Source organism: Limulus polyphemus, unplaced genomic scaffold, assembly GCF_000517525.1.
Source record: "Limulus polyphemus unplaced genomic scaffold, Limulus_polyphemus-2.1.2 Scaffold398, whole genome shotgun sequence".
Lineage (NCBI taxonomy): Eukaryota > Metazoa > Arthropoda > Merostomata > Xiphosura > Limulidae > Limulus > Limulus polyphemus.
Genome location: NW_013666008.1, coordinates 45036 through 63816, shown reverse-complemented (window position 1 = coordinate 63816; position 18781 = coordinate 45036). Strand labels below are relative to the sequence as shown.

General features: G+C 34.1%; 1 protein-coding gene across 1 annotated transcript in view; it reads right to left on the bottom strand.

Annotated features, from left to right (window-relative positions):
• Nucleotides 1-18781, bottom strand: part of LOC106457962 — a 42170-nt gene that overhangs the window by 7884 nt on the left and 15505 nt on the right. The window contains exons 3-13 of the mRNA XM_013917407.2: nucleotides 11339-11431; nucleotides 10647-10778; nucleotides 9911-10024; nucleotides 9556-9638; nucleotides 9028-9130; nucleotides 8627-8684; nucleotides 6647-6741; nucleotides 5676-5828; nucleotides 5257-5413; nucleotides 3930-4929; nucleotides 3133-3416 (exon numbers count right to left, since the gene is read on the bottom strand). Coding sequence (XP_013772861.2) covers nucleotides 3133-3416; nucleotides 3930-4929; nucleotides 5257-5413; nucleotides 5676-5828; nucleotides 6647-6741; nucleotides 8627-8684; nucleotides 9028-9130; nucleotides 9556-9638; nucleotides 9911-10024; nucleotides 10647-10778; nucleotides 11339-11431 — 2272 coding nt within the window. The remainder of the gene's footprint in view (nucleotides 1-3132; nucleotides 3417-3929; nucleotides 4930-5256; nucleotides 5414-5675; nucleotides 5829-6646; nucleotides 6742-8626; nucleotides 8685-9027; nucleotides 9131-9555; nucleotides 9639-9910; nucleotides 10025-10646; nucleotides 10779-11338; nucleotides 11432-18781) is intronic.

Below are 18781 nucleotides of genomic sequence, written 5' to 3'. Positions count from 1 at the left end.
CGTGAAAACTGTCCATATTTTGATGTCATGATATGTAAATTAAAAATTGTTATTTTACGGTGATAATCTTGTTTTCTTGTGCCCAATAATGCATAATTTCCTTTGATAAACACGTTTAGATTGAATGGTAATTTATAATCAGTCACAAGAACGTCGAATCTGAATCACTTGAAAAAAACACGGGGGTGCTTAACTTTTTTCCAGGTGTATATATACAATTACGATACTGTAGTACGCATTGTGTTTTTATACACTACTACTTGTACATGGCTATCCAAGGTTCGTAAACTTTCATGCCTGTCCAAAGTGAGACCAGTGTCTTGTTACAAAAAATTGACAAACGTCAGATAAGGGCAGCTATAGCCTCCTTGATATCTAAAGTTCTCACATTATTATGGTATTGGCGACCTCCTCCTTGTGGTTCCCAGCTACACGTAGTCTTCGTTTCAAAACAACTGGTGACAGCGGTATTAGATAATCATAGAATTCTGCATTGACACATGAGCTCTCAAGCTGATGTTATCATTTTTGTATAAAAGCCATCAATGAAATGGTTTAAAGCTGCAGTTTAGTCAGGCTTCACAACCATATAGGAGTATTGGTAGTGCAACAGTTAAATATATCTGGAAGTAACTAATTTCCAGACACGCTACAATTTATTTGATACGGACCAAGCTGGACCTCTGCGGCTGGAACTCTGCATAGTGTAAAATGCTATGTACGTGAGAAGATATTTAAAGTCAAGAACTAATCCAGTATTATCACTAGATAAGGAATGAAGTTTAAGACCAAAGGCGAAGTAGCACTTGAGATGCTTGCTTTTGGTTTTAGATGTACATTAATTATGAGGCCAGTTTCTTTGGCAGTTACTCCTAATTCAAGAAGCAAATAATTGAGAATTAGCAGTTATCCGACAAACATGCTAAATCGTCTGAAAGTCTAAATCGGTAAGAACGTTTTTCACAATATTTTTTCACAATATTGTCTGTTTCCGCGATTCACAAGGGTAAGTCCTCTCTCTCTTTATTAATGTCCAGTGCACAATGAAAGGCGTAGTCAATGACAATGATTAAGAAATACGGTTCGAAAGTGTCATTCAGAAAAACTCCTGCTACGATATTAAATGGTTTAGTTCACCCATCACCAGTGACAACCACTCCAGTAGTATACCTAAGATTAATAGCGTCAAAGGTTTGCTTTAGGACTCCGTAAGCTGTTGAAATGGAGAACAGTTTCTGTCTATTTAGAGAGTCAAATGCCTTTTGAATATCAACTGGAGCTTATTGGGTTTTCTCGACTGGACGTTCCACTAATATTTCTGGAACTACTGTTGTTCCTCCTAGTTAAGAGTTTGATAAACTGTCATATATTTCATAAATTGTTTTGTTGACTGAACTCCTCAAGTGTCAACAGCAGGTTTTTCTCTTCACTTCTAGATTCCTTGATTGAATAAAACAAATGCGATGAGACAGTGGCTGATCCATGATTTTGGATTTACATTTAAAAATAAAATATGATTTGAACTAGACTCGCATGTAGGCACCTAACCTGAACACGCATTCTACACACTCGTCCTTTTGCATTGTAAAAGTAACTGCTTATGAAACTCAGTAGCGCCTTAGTTGAATGAACCACCTAATCAATAAAAAACAAGGTATGGTCCAACCAACTTCTGCCCTTGAAAAAAAAATCCATTATTTTCTTCATTTCTTTGTATGTGCGCTTCAAATTAAAAAGACTGAAGCAGTTATCACAGACGTCCGATGCGGATTATAGGATCAGAGAGTTTAATCATTCTTAAACAATCATAGTAAGTGTTTCTTGATAAGGAGTGGTATACCAATATCAGTATCAGAAAGGTCCAGAATTGACCAAACCTTTACGTAGATTCCTTTTCACGCATTATAAGTATCTGAAAATGTTCAAGATATTGAACTTGACTTTGGTGATGCAAGAAGGCTGATTTCTTTCTTGCAGTTGATGGTAGAACCCAACTGTTAACTGATGGATATAATTTAGACGTGAGGATTCTGTTTGACCAGCGTTTCTTCCTGACATAAAATGTATTTGAGATTTAAAACCTGAAGATGATTTGCAAGTTCATAAGTGGCGTTTTCATTTCTGGAACGCTATGATTGCAGTAACAAAGTTAAGTTCCTTGATGAACTAAATCATTGAAAATGTTGTTGTTCTTATTAATGGTTAAATGCAAGGCATGATGCCCTATAAGACACGCAATAAAGTTGCAGCCAATAATAAGAAATTTTGTTCAAGTCTTAATATTTTCGTAGTCTGAAATGTTAGTAGGATTATAGTACGTAAAGATTTGGTAAAGAAAAAGCTATTCTACTGGAGAAAATTTCCACTTCTCAAATTTTAGAATCAAAGAACTTTTCACCACAAAACACATCTTCAACAGCAGCCAGCACCACCACTCCACGTTTCAAATGGAGTGCTTTCAACCTTTTACCGATGTTCCTGTATACAAGCTACTTAAATGTGTTCGTCAGCAATAACATGTTCTAACCCATTTTTAGTATAGATTTCATAGACTACTGAAATTTAAAGTACAAACGATGTGTGAGAAACTGTAGTAACAATTTTCAATTCCTACATTCAGACCCATTTTTTACATAAAAGTTTAAAAATACATAGTCATTAATTGTAGAATTAACTACTCTCAGGTTTTCAACAGTTGTACGTCAAGCGTATGAACCCGTGTGCTTCGAATTTCGTTAACCATAATGTTCCCAATAGAGTCTGGTGTATATTGCTTAGATGACACGGGTGTTTTCAAGGTAAACCTTTCCTCTTCTTCAGAATTCTTCTGCCAGATACAGTTGAATCTCAAGGTTATAGCTCCTCCATTTTTAATGCCGTTAAGGTAAGATCTTCCACTGTATAACCCTTTGACCATCGCCCCTGCCACTGCTCCAAGGTTTTCAACAAGTACTACCAGCCAGAAACAGTTGAATATGTGTATGATTGACCACACCTTGAAGTCTGCGGTAGCAGATCTAACTGCTACTCGCTCTTATTATATGAATAATTGTTTTTTTTTCCTCAAGAAAACATTAAAATGCATTTTCTACCTAATGCTTCTATTTATGAGAGTTAATTTAAGTGCTTTACCTTTAGATTTACAGCTGGTATTTTCAATCAGATCCTGACATTCTTGAACAGGAGGCTTCACGATACCAGTTAACTGGAAGACTGTCTGCAAATCTTCTGGTATTTGATCTAAGCGAGGATCTAGTTTGGCAGCTGGACTTGTAATGGATGGATAGCTGTCAGTACTGGATAAGGAGAAGGAGTCATATCCCTTGTCAGAGAACATACCTACATTTGTGTAGTCATGTTGCCTATATTTCAAGCCATCTTGAATGATTTTATGACCACTCGTATTTGCTGATGGCCTACAATAAGGAACAGAATAAATTATTATATTTAAATTTCAACTGATAAATACTATATTTTAGATATTAAAAAAGATTCATTTGTCATATGTATGACTGCTAATAATATATAACAATACTTGCTTAATAAAGCAAGAAAGTTACCAACAAACTACAAGTTAAATGCCACTATTAATGTTTATAAATAAACCGTTAATAGACCAATTAAGAATGTACTGCTATATTTATTAATACTTGCTTGTCAGTCAATAGAACCAATATACTTTCATAGTTACAGATTATACATATACACCTTCTATAATTTTATGGAAAATATTTTCCCGTATACTATTAGGCCTTGTCTTTTTTTAATTGCTATGTAAGTAAACACTTTACCTTGAAGTGAGCCTTCAAAGAATGCTGGAAAAAGTATTAAAAATATATTAATTTCTTCATAAATCTTTAAGAGTACTTGATACTAGTTATGATAATTCTTAATGAAAAAATATGCCACCTTATCAATCTTTAACTCACTTTTTATTGCCCACAACATAGAAGTATGGACAATCTAAAGATGTATTACTAGCTGAACTTGCACTGTTACGATCACTGCTCCAGTTCCCAGAATCTCGTCGTTGAAGAACACAAGCAGTATTATTAACGTCAGGTGTCAAGTTGGGTACACTATTGATAGGTTTATTTATGGTTGGTAAATTGTTATCATAGGACTCCAAGCTGCTACTACTGTTTCGATTTCCAATTGAAGGATGGTAGTTTCCATTTAATGACTTCTTCCTTTGAAGTTTTTGAGCAGCTAGCACAGTTTCTACTGCTTTACGGTTGATGTAGGTTTTGTAGTCTATTGCATTTTCATTAGTATTTTTAGTATTTTCTAAACTACTCACTTGTTGACTGATAGTTTCAGAGTTCAGTGAAACTTCTGCTATTACACGAGAATAATCATCTGCAGACTGTTGATGAAAGTTTTGAGATAAATAAGACGGGTCACAAACAATGGACTTACTAATAAGATCACTACTAGTAGTATCGTTGGCAGTGTTGTGCAAAAAGGAGCCAACTGGGGCAAAAAACCGAGGTTGTGAAACAGTGTTATAGCTCTGAGGATAAGGATGAACACAGCTCCACTGATCATTATGCTGGTGGCTAAAATCATGTCGAACTGGAGTATTATTAGGACACATATTAGAGCAACTCTTTACATTAGATTCACTATTTTCAAAAGATGGACAGAAATGGTGCAACTGATGTTGTGTATGACCAGCTGAAAAATGACCAGGTTCTGTATGATTCCATGTCGGGTGAAGTCCACAGTAATATTGATGCGATAAGTTTAATTTAATACTGTTTCCCAAAGGAGCACTTTCATTCACAATGCGTTCACTCTGTATGTCATCCATTCCACAGTTATCATGAAATACTTGCTGTGATATTGTCTTTTTCTGATAATTGTCACTGGCATAGAACATAACCCCAGGCTTCAGAGTTGTTTCAGCTGAATGGCTGTTATCAGAAACTGTGACAAATAAGAGCAAAGCACTTTATCAGAACTTAAAATTGTGCAATTATTTTGATGTACCTAAAAACGTATTCATATTGCTAAGCGTATTAAAACAATGTGATATGAGTGTTTTGAGAGAACAGCAAATTTTTCTTAAAATATTAAACACCAGGAAGACCATCATTTAAGTGAACTTTTTATGGATAAAGAACAATAAGTTAGTAACATACTTAAAGAACCAGAAAAGTATAGCTGCTATTTCAAAATCTCTCACAACAATTATTTTCTAGTCAGAGTAAACAAAGACGTAAGAAATAAACAAGACTGTAATAATCAAACTACCTTCAACAAATGTTTGGTTTCCTCCGACCATCATAACAGACTTTGGAGCTGTGGAATTAGATACTGGAGATCCATTTGGATTGGCATATAAAAGCAACAATGGCTGAAAATGTCCTCGTCTACACTTTTCTATCACTTGCTCCCACTTAGGACCAATCTGTATAATAAATATATAATAATTTTACTCAATATTTATGATTATATTGAACAGTATGTTAGTTAAAAGGTAAGTACATAAAAAATAATCTGTGTTACATCAGCAAAGGTACATATACTTCTTGATAAACATGCTTTCATATAAAATAAGAAACAAAAACGTTTAGGAAATAAAATTGGATTTATTGAATTATAATAATTACAGTCGATAAGTTGTAATCATTAGTTCAATATTTGACGTTCTAATAAAACTTGCTTCCTACCTCAAGCACAGTTGCATCATCGAAATATATCCATATTCGAAGTTTAGTGTGAAAAAAGAAAGTTGAGTAATGCTTTCCATAATATGTAACAATGCCCACTAGGTGGTGTTTTGTAACTTCAGCCCACTGACTGTCTACTACGGAATGGAACATCTACAAAAAATGATAAAACACTAAATGATTAACTGAATTAGGTAACTGTGGTTAAATCTTATACATCTTTCAGATGAATGGGAGGATAAAAATGACAATAAAGAGCTAAATATGGTTTAAAAATAAATAAAATGCTCTATTCAAAATTTCCAATCAAATAAGAACAAACACTCATCAGAGAGAGAATTACTTTAAAGGAATTTCAATGAAATTTTAAAAACTACGAGTATTAGGGTATTAGTCACTAACACTTTGTGAAACATATGATATCCTAAGCTAGTGAAGAGTTTGAATGAACGTTTAAAAGTGGTTTCTAATTTTCAAGAAAGCATAAGTTGCTGAAATACCCAGTTATCTGAAAAAAAGAGATACGATAGAACTTACAAATAAATGTAATGGATTTTAACAGTTTCCTATGTAATTTTTGCTATATTTATTATTTCTGTAATGAGATATTGGCACAGCAGTCAAAAAAGTCCTATAAAGTAAAATGTATTCTTCAGTCTAAAAATTAATAAATAAGCAACCACATAGCACTGATCAAACAAGAAAAGCAGCAAACTGTACTGTATTCAAATTATCGTCTACATAAAAACACTTAGCCTCGTGTTTTCTGATATCCCAACATGATTTTGTTCTTCAAATGATTTCGAGTATTAATATTTTGTGAAACAAAATTATGTATAGTCACTTTGAGAAGTAAGGAAAATAATGAATTGATATTTAGCAATGCATTTCGTTGTAGCAGTTCGTAATGTAGTTAAACAGAAATTTCAAAACGTGATTAGATGCATAATAATCCGATAAAAGAAACTTACATCTTGTAACTTGAGAACCATGCCGATTGAGTGGAAAACTTCCAGTATGTTATCTAATGTTGGTCGTTCTGAATCCCATACCAGGCCAACACTCACTAAAATGTATAACAATTCAATTAACACACAACATATATATAGAAGCCAAACTTACATTAATTATTTCATAATTGGCTTTTTGAAACTCATTTACAGTTTTAAAGGAATGGGCAAATTATTATTTAACTTTACAAACAGAAGGCATGGTATTTTTATAATCATATAATAAAATTATTTGTTATACAGAAGCTTTGAAAGGCGCCAAAAGATGGCGCGAAGTGCAAAGTTTATGAAGTGTTTCTTGTCACGTTTATTATAAACAAGCTGAATGCTCGTCATATGACGAGAAATAATGATTAATGTTTCTTCTGAAAATTATATCTAAATAAATGTTTTATGAACATCTTTTCTAAAAGTTAGTTATAATCTAGTAACAATATATTTATGGAGAATGATTATCATATTTCTAGTATTTCACGACAACATTTTTATATTTATATATTTGATCACCTCCTTTAAGTATTGTATGATTAGCATTTTTACTTCTGTGTATTTGTAAGTTATGTTCTTCTTGATAAATCCGTATAGATTGAAACATGAGAAAAAAAATCTTCTAAAGGACATATTCCTATTTGGTAAACTGTATGACCCTGTAAATTATTAATTCTGAGGGGAAAGGCAGTGGATTTTTTTATGAATTTCAGGGTCTTCTCTTTGGATTGTCTTCCTGATTTTAACTTTATTAGCCTGCGGAGCTGCAGAAGCGCGCTTCAATTTGGACATTTTCCAAATTAAAATGTGCTGCGGGTAAAATATGCGAGTTATAATAGAGTTGTGGCCGAGGGGTCTGATTGGACAAAATTTGGTGATGTTGCATCAATATGTCTCCTTTACAACCAAGCAAACGTAATGGGGAATATCAGCCAATGATTATGATGTTTGTAGGCCAGTAATACCAAGCGTGGGGTGCGCATATACCCAATTTGGTTTTATTATTCATCACAATCTCAAATCTAATTATATGCCCAAAGTAGCGCATCGTCCGTTTGATATATATATGAGATAATGTGAATTAACAGCATAAGTAACAAAGTCTTTATCGACTTAATTTCACACTGCATATTTTTAATGTTAACGTCGTGCAAATGAGCTTGTAAAACAATACATTTTTATGTAACACTCACCCAAAAATTCATATATGAATGTTCAGTACCAATGATGGCGTAATGTAAGTTACTGTTTAGGATGGCCCAAAAGCTACTTTTCCCAGAAAGCTTACTAATTATTTTCAATTTTCATCTCTTTCAGATTAATTTACGAGCATATTTGTACAGCACATATGTATAGCACTCAGACTGATAAAGAACCAAATGTTATTCCGCACCGAAGTTTGTTTGTTCACCTGGACAACTTATTTACACAATGAGGTAAACGGCCACGTTACAGATCATTATGGTTTAGACATAGTCATCGTTAATGTTGAACTATGAATCAGAAGGAAGTCAACAACTGGCAGTGCCCGCCGCCAGAGCAGCTATTCTTAACCGAATAGCAAGATTGACAATAAGTCTAATAACACACCCAGAGCAGAAAGTGTAGAATGACGTTTCGAGCCCTTAGGCCCTAGGATCCGCAGCCCAATATGCTAACCACTAGGCTACATTTAAGTTTGGATTAACTAGCTTTTAAACAATCCTACAGAAGTACCTTACCTATTTCTAGATGATTCTGGAGGATTCGATTTTAAACAATCCTACAGAAGTACCTTATCTATTTCTGGATGATTCATGAGGATTCGATTTTAAACAATCCTACAGAAGTATCTTACCTATTTCTGGATGATTCTGGAGGATTCGATTTTAAACAATCCTACAGAAGTACCTTATCTATTTCTGGATGATTCATGAGGATTCGATTTTAAACAATCCTACAGAAGTATCTTACCTATTTCTGGATGATTCTGGAGGATTCGACAAATTTGTATTTTAGTTCCACATGCACTCTGGAAGAAAACAAGATCAAAAATGAACCATAAAACTTGCCATTGAATTTTACAGTATATTGTTCTTATTACGTTTCTATGAATTTTAAATACTACCAAAAGTTCCATGTCTCTTAAGAAGATAAGACTTTAGAAAACATATTTTACGAATCAGGCTTCTTATGTTGAAAATTATTGCATTTAAAACTTAAAAACTATTTTTCATAGTTAAAATATAGTTTAAAAGAGATAACTTATACGCAATGAAATAACTATAGCATCACGTGTTTTTCAATATATGCTACTCAGATTAGTATTCACTTCTTTGCTTTGTAGTAAAGAGAGAGAAAATCACAATACTCACTGGGCATTCTCTAGTGTCTCCTATTCCAGCAGCATTCTTAAGTAATTGACCGAAGAAATCTGCTGGTTCTCTGTGTTGGTTTACCATAACTGTTGCTTGGGAACTACAGGAGGAAAAGAGGAAAGCTCGTTCGTTTCAAATACGAGTATTTGTACAATGGCAACGTTTATCAGTCATGGACACGTTTGTATTTGTTATGAGTTTGTAAAATACTTTAACACAAAACCGACACACTTATATTTTAATCACAATTGTTTCGATATTCTCTTTTTAAAAAAGTGTCAAGTATAATAAAACGAATCATTATTGTTATAAAACAGTCCTATAAATTCGAAATGGTGTATTTAAGTGTTTTACACTCACAAAAAAGAAACCTATCATTCTATAGGTATTTGAAGAACTTGTAGCATTTCACCACAGTTTAATTCTTCATATTAAGTCCTATAAATTGAACGTCAAACATCTTCAGTTCAAGATTCTACTAAACCATACGACATTTACCCCTACATAAATTTAAATTCAACTTACCGAAGGGCAGACGTTGAGACGTAGTGAACCATTTGTGTGAACGACAATGGTTCAGAAGTGGCGCCGCAGGAATGGCAGATAGTCTAAGAGAAAATAAAACGGACAGTGAAATCTACAGTTATACTAATTTTTCGAGAAGCGAGAACGAGATTTAGAGCAGAATCATGTCCAGCATGGTGTTAAGTAATTACGATAAAAGGCAAATATGTTTTCACAATTTACTTTGATGTGAATGTATATAACTATTTATCATAACCACTAATATTTTAGATTCACAGTTGTTGTTGTTTTTAGTTCTGTTTGTTTTTATAACAATGCTCATGCTATTCTGAACAAACACTTAACAAATACCCACCTGTTCTACGAGTGTCATAGCAAATTTCTGGTGTGGTATACAATGAGGTACATTACACATATCTTCTGATTCCTGATGAGCTATGTGAAAATGGACTTGGCGTAAGATGTTTTCCTATAGAAAAACACGGGGAAAAATCAACTTCTAAGCCACAGTATCCACGCTTATCATATGAAAGTTTGTTGTGTTTTACGTAATCAACTCTTGTGATATATAGCAATAACTTTCGTCTACTACTAACACAGAAATTGAAAGCAAAACATTTCCCGGGAAAACATTTTCAAATTTCAGTTTTGTTTCTGGCCTAGGAAGAACTTTTTGAGAACAGTAATATGAAGGGCCAGTTCTACCCTTGCTTTTTCTTAATTAAGCAACTGAAAGTACGGTGTTTGAAAAGCCCCCCCCCTCCTTAAATAGCTTAGTTACTAATTTATAAATATCAGTTGGTAAATGACTCTGTGCGAATTTTTTCCCTCTTTTTTATCTAGAACAATTTCATTGTAAGCCATTTTTGAGCTTAGTAACGAAAAATAAAATACAAACATTGAAACTAACTCTTGCACAAGTATTTAATTGTGTATGCGTCCCCCGGTGGGACAGCGGTAAATTTACGGACTCACAACGCTAAAATCCAGGGTTCGAACACAGCAGATAGCCCAATGTGGCTTTTCTCTAAAAAAACAGACAGACAGACTGGCTGGGTGTATATATTTTTTCCAAATAAATCTCTACTCACGAAACATTCTGAAGCGTCATTCATGACTCCTAGCTGAAAGCGCCTCTGGTGGAAAGTCTCGGCCAAGGCTCGTCTCAAGGCATCTGGTGGTAACGCCGATTCATGGCTGTACTGAAACTGTGTAAAAAGTTCCTAGAAGAATAATTAGGTTAGATCAGTAATTTTTCCATGCAAAAATGCGACAAATATTTTAATAATTTAGTCTTAAAAGTTCTAAACTCAACAAAGTATGGATCCTGTAGCCGTAAGTAATTTTTCCATGCAAAAAATGTGACAAATATTTTAATAATTTAGTCTTAAAAGTTCTAAACTCAACAAAGTATGGATCCTGTAGCTGTAAGTTACATGAAACGTATTCACGTGCATAACTTATTTTAAAATATGCATAAAGAAAATATATATATTTCGAATAACTTTGATTTATTGTGAATATTTACAGATATCCTTGGAATATTCTATCGAGGTTCAAAAATGTTCAGAAAAATTAAACACGGAAATGATTAATAATAATAATTTGAGTAAATTTTTTAAAATAAATCCTTTAATCCAACATTTCCCACAACTAGCAAGTACATTTTACGCAAATTTCATTGAAACCATTTAGAATATTTACAAAGAGTAATATTTTACTATGTTATGTTTTATAGTTGACGTAAAATGTTATAATATATTTTAAAAACACAGAACTTTACCTTGAGAGCACAAAATATGCAAGAATCGGCCATGCAGACATGACCATTAAGGTCTCGAAAACTACGGCGAAATATATCCAAGTGCCATAAAACCTGTTAACGAAAAGAAAAACAACATATATCACATCAACCACAGTTGTCATATATCACATTAACCACAGTTTACATATACCACATCAACCACATTTGACATATATCACATTAACCACAGTTTACATATATCACATCCACCACATTTGACATATATCACATCAACCACAGTTGTCATATATCACATTAACCACAGTTGTCATATATCACATCAACCACAGTTGTCATATATCACATTAACCACAGTTTACATATACCACATCAACCACAGTTGTCATATATCACTTCAACCACACAACCACAATTGACATGTATTACACCACCCACAGTTTACATATATCACATCAACCACAATTGACATGTATCACACCACCCACGGTTGACATATATCACATCAACCACAGTTGAAACACAGAACTTTTGAGCTTCCACAAAGCTGTACCGTTGTTGTTTTATCTTTCGATGCAATGAACTTCTCAGATAAAGTATTAACATACTATTGACTAAAAAGAAAATTACTTCATTCTCAACGAGAAAGATTGTGCAATAAATTAAACTGATTTCTTTTCCTCAGGGAAAATAACTCACCCAGAACAAATATATGTAGCCATTCGCTTCGTATTTAAAAAGGGAGAGATAAAGGGGTATGTTAGCTGGTTCCTCCGCGTCGTTTATTTGACCTCAATAAAACAGCAAAAACAAAAAGAAAATTGTCGCCTGAAGAAATGAGCATAAGAATTTTATAATGACTTTTAAAAAAACTGCTGAAGCCGGAGGCGCTTATTACCCATTGAAGCAGTTGGTAAAAGTTAAAGGAGTTTTACGTTCGTGAGTTTACGTATTGAAAAGCTCAACTGCATTGTATAAAAAAACGAGATTTTGAATACGATAAGTGCAGATTTTATTTTCTTGCTTTTGATCGCATTACCATCCTGGTGTATCCATTGAAGAAAACGTCGTTACTGTTAAAAATCCAGATTTTATTTTCTTGCTTTTGATCGCATTACCATCCTGGTGTATCCATTGAAGAAAACGTCGTTACTGTTAAAAATCCAGATTTTATTTTCTTGCTTTTGATCGCATTACCATCCTGATGTATCCATTGAAGAAAACGTCGTTACTGTTAAAAATCCAGATTTTATTTTCTTGCTTTTGATCGCATTACCATCCTGGTGTATCCATTGAAGAAAACGTCGTTACTGTTAAAAATCCAGATTTTATTATTTTCACATAGATTGATTTTTTTCCTTGCGCGGAGTGTTTACATTTAGATATTTCGTATAATAAATTTCTCGATATAGCTGTAGCCATCAACAATTAAGAAGATTCCGACCAAAATGAAGTCATTCGTACAGATATTTCCAATAAAAATGTGCTCACACCTATTCTGAGGTTTCTGACAACACTGTGGCCATCGGGTGTTCAATGGGGTCTATCATCACTGTGACCACAAATATCCAGACGTTTTTTTTTTCTAACAACGCTGTGGCCACCATGGTTCAGCGAGTCCAACACTAAAGATGGCATATATTCAGGGGTTACAACAAGGCTGTGATTACCAATTAACCAAGGCACGATCAGTGGTGAAGACAAAAATAAGATCACTTACGTTAATTTAAATGTGATTATACGGAATTTTTGACGAGTAATTTCCCATAAATAACCTGCTCCTTACAATCTATCGTTAAATGCACGAGTCTTCTGATGACTGAAATGACGAATACATTACTAAAAATCGACAACAGCCCGAAATATAACTATATGTTTTTCTATAGGTTCAGGTGGCTTTGATCTGCGCAACGATAGTGTAAGAGGCCATATGTCTAATGAAGTACTGTTTGAATCAATAAACATCATTTACTTTGATACACCTGAGCAAACGTGGTCAGGGACAGCTCGGATCTCTAGTTAGACGATTGTTTGTTTGTTTGGAATTAAGCACAAAGCTACACAATGGGCTATCTGTGCTCTGCCCTCCACGGGTATCGAAACCCGGTTTTTAGAGTTGTAAATCCGTAGACATACGTGGTGGGCAGAGCATAGATAGCTCATTGTGTAGCTTTGTGCTTAATTACAAACAAACACACACGCACCAATTATATTTTAACGAAGAATTTCATTTTCGACACTGCTCTTTGATCCTATGGGTCTTTTGTGAGCATGAAAGGTAAGAAATTGACCTGTTAAATATTTGTTAATCTAAGTAAACTGTCTTGAAATATGTACACAATAATGAAGAAAAGAAAATAACTACAACTCTGAAAGGCTTATTTGCACTGCGGACATTTTTCTACCTATACACTTGTACGTAAGTGATGGAACTAAAAAAACATGTGCAGGAACTTTAGTACGATATTCTTAACTATTAAAAGACACTGGCATCAACATACTAACAAAAACAATGTACATTTTAACTTATATCAAAACTGTAAACATCTAACTTTCTGACTTAGGTTATATATTTTTAGCCGTGGCATAGCGGCTCATAGAATGGTTCCGAGTTTTTTTTTCAAGTACAAAATTTTAGTTCATAGCTCTACTTCTTGAACGATTTGAGGTCTAATTACAGCCGTGGCTATTGAGAATTCCCTCTTGTTTGTTCTTATATACCACCAGAAATGAAATTATTATAAAAGTTATGAAACAGAAAACGGTGATTTTATTTACAAACTGCTATAGAATAGCTCCATGTTCTTTCAAGCTGGGTTTAGATGTTGGTTGATTGATTGTTCTTGTCAGGCGCAAATTACACTATGGGCTATCAGTATTCTGCCCACCACAGGTATCCAAACCCGTTTTGTTTAGCGTATTAACCCTGCAGACTGAGCGCTGAGCCATTGGGGAGGAGCGGATTTAGATATAGAGCCAGATATCGCCTTTTCAACACGAAACCGACGAGGAAGTTCATAAGTAGTCCATGTAAAACATGTTACATCACTAAACGTATCACTGTCCAGTTACAGTAAATAAATCTAGCTGTAGTATACTCGTCTGTTATTATGATGTTACTTAGGAACAATAAGATGAATATCATTCATATTTGGTGTGTGTGTATATTTATAGTTCGTTTTACCTAGCAGATACTTCAAGTACATAATTATCATAATAGAGAGATAGCCTTTCTCTTCTTGCAACACCCAGCAACAACAACAATATATATATATATATAAACTTACTTGAAATTTAGTGAAACTGGTAAAATTTCTGACACCGCAATCCGAAAAAATATAAGATTGCAATAATAAGTTTCTTAAGCGCAAAGCTACGCAATGGTCCGTCTCTACCCATTGCGGGTATCCAAACTCCGTTCATAGCATTATAAGACCTCAGACTTACCAGTGAACTACCGGGTATGTTGATTGAATGTAATCGTTGTTTTTTGTTTATATTTACATAAGACAAACTTTTGTTTCCTGAACGTTTAGACTACCTCAGTTCCAGCCGAAGTTATATAATGCTTTGTAAATCGAATGTTCTTTGATTTCCAAACGTATAGCAACATGTTCACCTGCACGTCCTTAATTCAATGCACGCGCTAATTTTGTAACTCGTTGCACCTCTAAACCTGCTCCGCCAGAGGGCAACTCCTGATCTTTGACTTCTTGCCAAACGTAAAACGTAAGCTGATTAAAGACGCCATATTTGCGTGTTTTCTGCTCCAGTTCGTAAGGTACGTTTAGAAAGTTGACAATCATAAATGTTTCAAGATTACTTTTCCATTCATCATAACATAGAAAATAAAAAAATTTTAAACAAACCGCTTAGCTAGCTTGTACACTTTCTTGTTGGATTGTTTGTTTTTCTTTTAAGAGCAACTCTTTAGAACTTACTGTGCCAACTGTACGAGTAGAGCCCCGAATTCTATTATTAAAAGCTCTCAATTTACTTTGAGCTATTGGGGTTTTAAAGTATATAAATACTGTTAAAAAAAACTATTTAGATGCAATTGAAAATATTAGGATTCTCAGAGAGAAGCTCACTTTTCTAAATGCCTACTAGACACAAGTGTTATACACCTAAACTGTCTTCTAAAAGTATATATTTTTATTGTAAAAAAATAGAGTAACATAACTGCCTTCGTATTATAACCTTACCATTAAAATTCAGTTACATCGTAGTGATTCAAGTTCATTACTACTGTAAAGCAAACGGAAATTTGGTTTTACATGCAGTTTTTATGACCGACAGTTGGTCGGAGTTAGCTTTTCTGGAGTACCAAAAATAGCCAAATATATTTGATGTTTAGTGCTTGAATACCTGATATTTGAATATTTAAAATGCCTGCATTAATGCAGCCTCACCCAGATGAAACTAAAATTTTAAGTTGAGACGTATATATATATATATATTTTCGTCACTATTGTACTTTGGTCTATTCAAATATAATCAGGCTTAATAAACTGTTTTGAGTTCGTTTATCACCTTTAATCAAAATCTTTAATGAAACGTAAATTTAAAACTGATGTATTTTTTATATAATCTTAGACTGCGATTCTGCCACATCATTTTCCATTATCTGTTAGCTGAAATCCTAAAACTTGTTTCATTTACAATGGGCCAATACAGCTCACAGGGCCCTTCCTGTCCATCTTCTTTGTAGCTATTAGGGTCAACAGGACGATGCAAGTCAAGAGAAAAATCGTGACATGTTGAATTTATTATCTGAAGACGTTATGGCACTACGATGCGCTTACATCTATGTGTTCTGCGCTGAGAAAGAAAGAAATAAAGATAAATAAAGTTTTTAGGTCATAATAGCATCGTGTTCGAAACTAAAATGCAGAGAGGCAGCAGATATTAAGAAGTCATAACGTCGACCTTCATCTCGGTGTGTTATGAGTTAAGGCTCACAAAATATGAAAAAGTCACTTAAATCATCTTGCAACTCTTTCGCCACATTTTTTCCTCTAAAAATTGATAAATAGAATAGACTTGTTTTCCAAACTGCTTGAAAATACCTGGTAATAAGTAGCGTACGGTCTTTTTGTTTTCAGATTTCGAATACCTATAATTGTGTTACCCTTGAATGTCTAATACGCTCTTTCCGCGTTCACTGTGTGTTTCTCTTTGTTGTCTTTACTTATTGTAAAATTTCTTGTGATGCATAAACTTCCTACTAGGGTTAACATTTGCACTGCCCTTCACAAAACACACGTGATTTATACGAATATTTGCAATCACTGTGCGTGTATGTGTGGATAATACTGCTTGTGCATTTCAAGTATCGAAAAACAAATTAAATAAAATTCCTGATCCAAAAGTTAAGTCACGGTTAGCATTGCACAAACCGAATCGGGACAACTACATTGTTATATAGCGAAACGCTGTTTATATTAGCTGCCTTTTAACCATCAAATTACGCACTTTCTTTAATATCGTTAATTACCTGTGAGGTCCACATAGTGCATCATATTCAGTGATAACTTTGCATGTTACAACATTCAGTATAAAGAGTTTCCGTTATTATTTGTGTGTTATCGTTAATTTAACATGTAAATACATAGGTGACCCCATCAGCAAACACTGATTATTGGTATTAGCTGTATTTTTTATACAATTTTGTTGACTTATATATTATTAAAGGCCTTCCTTATAACTAACAAAGACATGGACTCGCAAGAAGCAATTGAATGCATAAATAGCTTAGAAACAATTATTTTAATAGTCGATGTGGCCCACTGGCAATAATAGGGTCGAGTGTTACATTCTTAAAATATATTGGCGTCTATGATAATTCCTTTCACAAAAAGGGTTTTAAAAATTAATCAAGTTTTATCCATATTTCCTCGCATTTTTCTAAAACTGGCCTCACATTTGAAAACAATTATCTGCTCGTACGATGGTCATTATTATGGTCCCATGTAGGCTTAGTTATGTTGCATGTCACTCTGATTAATTTGACAATGGGAAATGACTTTACAAAGCTATTTGTTGCCTCAATGACTACGAAGCATTGTGTGTTTTACCTTTAGTTACGATAAATAACAGGTATAACAAACTGACATGAAAACGTACAGGAGAGTACAATGTACCTGTATTTGACATAAACATGTGATTAATAAGCCGGGAAACATGGTATAATGAAGTTGTCCTATATTTTTCGCGCACACGTGACGTTAAGGTAGCGTGAACTAAAGTAAACAGGCGCATATTGTCGCCTTATGTATATGTGTTCGTGTCAGTTTTAAATCCACAACATACTGTGCAGATTTATTTACGTGTCTATGCCAATTATAGGTGTTGGCATGTTAGTTATGAGTAGAAATTTACTACAAATTACATGTCCATATTAATTTTAGTTACATATGTACCTCTATGTTCTTGTTCGTGTGTATTTTCAGTTATGTGCTCATGCCAATTGGAAACATAATGTACTTCTTCGTAGTTTTCCATGTCAACTACAAGCTCGTGTGTTCTAATATCTTCGAGTTCAGGGCCCAGCATGGCCTGGTGGTAAAGGTGCTTGACTAACAATCTGAGAGTCGTGGATTCGAATCCCCGTCACAAAACATGCCCGCCCTTTCAGCCGTGAGAGCGTTATAATATGATGGTCAATCCCACTATTCGTTGGTAAAAGAGTAGCACAAGGGTTGGCGTTGGGTGGTATTGACTAACTGCCTGCCCTCTAGCTATCACTGTTAAATTAGGGACGGCTAGCGCAAATAGTCTTCGTGCGCGAAATTCAAAATAAACCAAACCAATCTTCGAGTTCATGCCATCCCTATGAAGCACATGTGCGCTTTTCTGTACGTTCTAGTTACGTGTAAAAGCTTGCTGTCATATGCATGTTTAAATTCTTTAACATCTAAACGTTTAATCTATAAGAATGCTGTTTCAGGTCAGCATATCATTTCAAAATTTGACCGTTCCCTGAAAAAAAATTTAACGGGAAAAATCAAAAGATGGCGTGAAATTATTAACATTAACCATCTTTAGTTTTCAACAACATTTCATCTTCAGTACAGGAACCGAAACGTCGCCAACCTTTAAACACGAGGTAGGCGAATAAATCTCATTATTTTTGGCTTTCTATTATCAGAACTTATGGAGGAGACAGAGAGCGTATCACTGAAAAATCAATCTAAACGTAAAGAGATTTAAATTTATTACTTTTGATAAATATAAAGCAACCCAATAATTTTCGTTGTTCCATCTTTTGTATAGCTTTCGGATCTGCATATACTTTCAGAATAGATATTCTGGATGAAAGCAGACTGAATGACACTGGTATAGCTTTTGGATCTGCATATACTTTCAGAATAGATATTTTGGATGAAAGCAGACTGAATGACACTGGTATAGCTTTTGGATCTGCATATACTTTCAGAATAGATATTTTGGATGAAAGCAGAC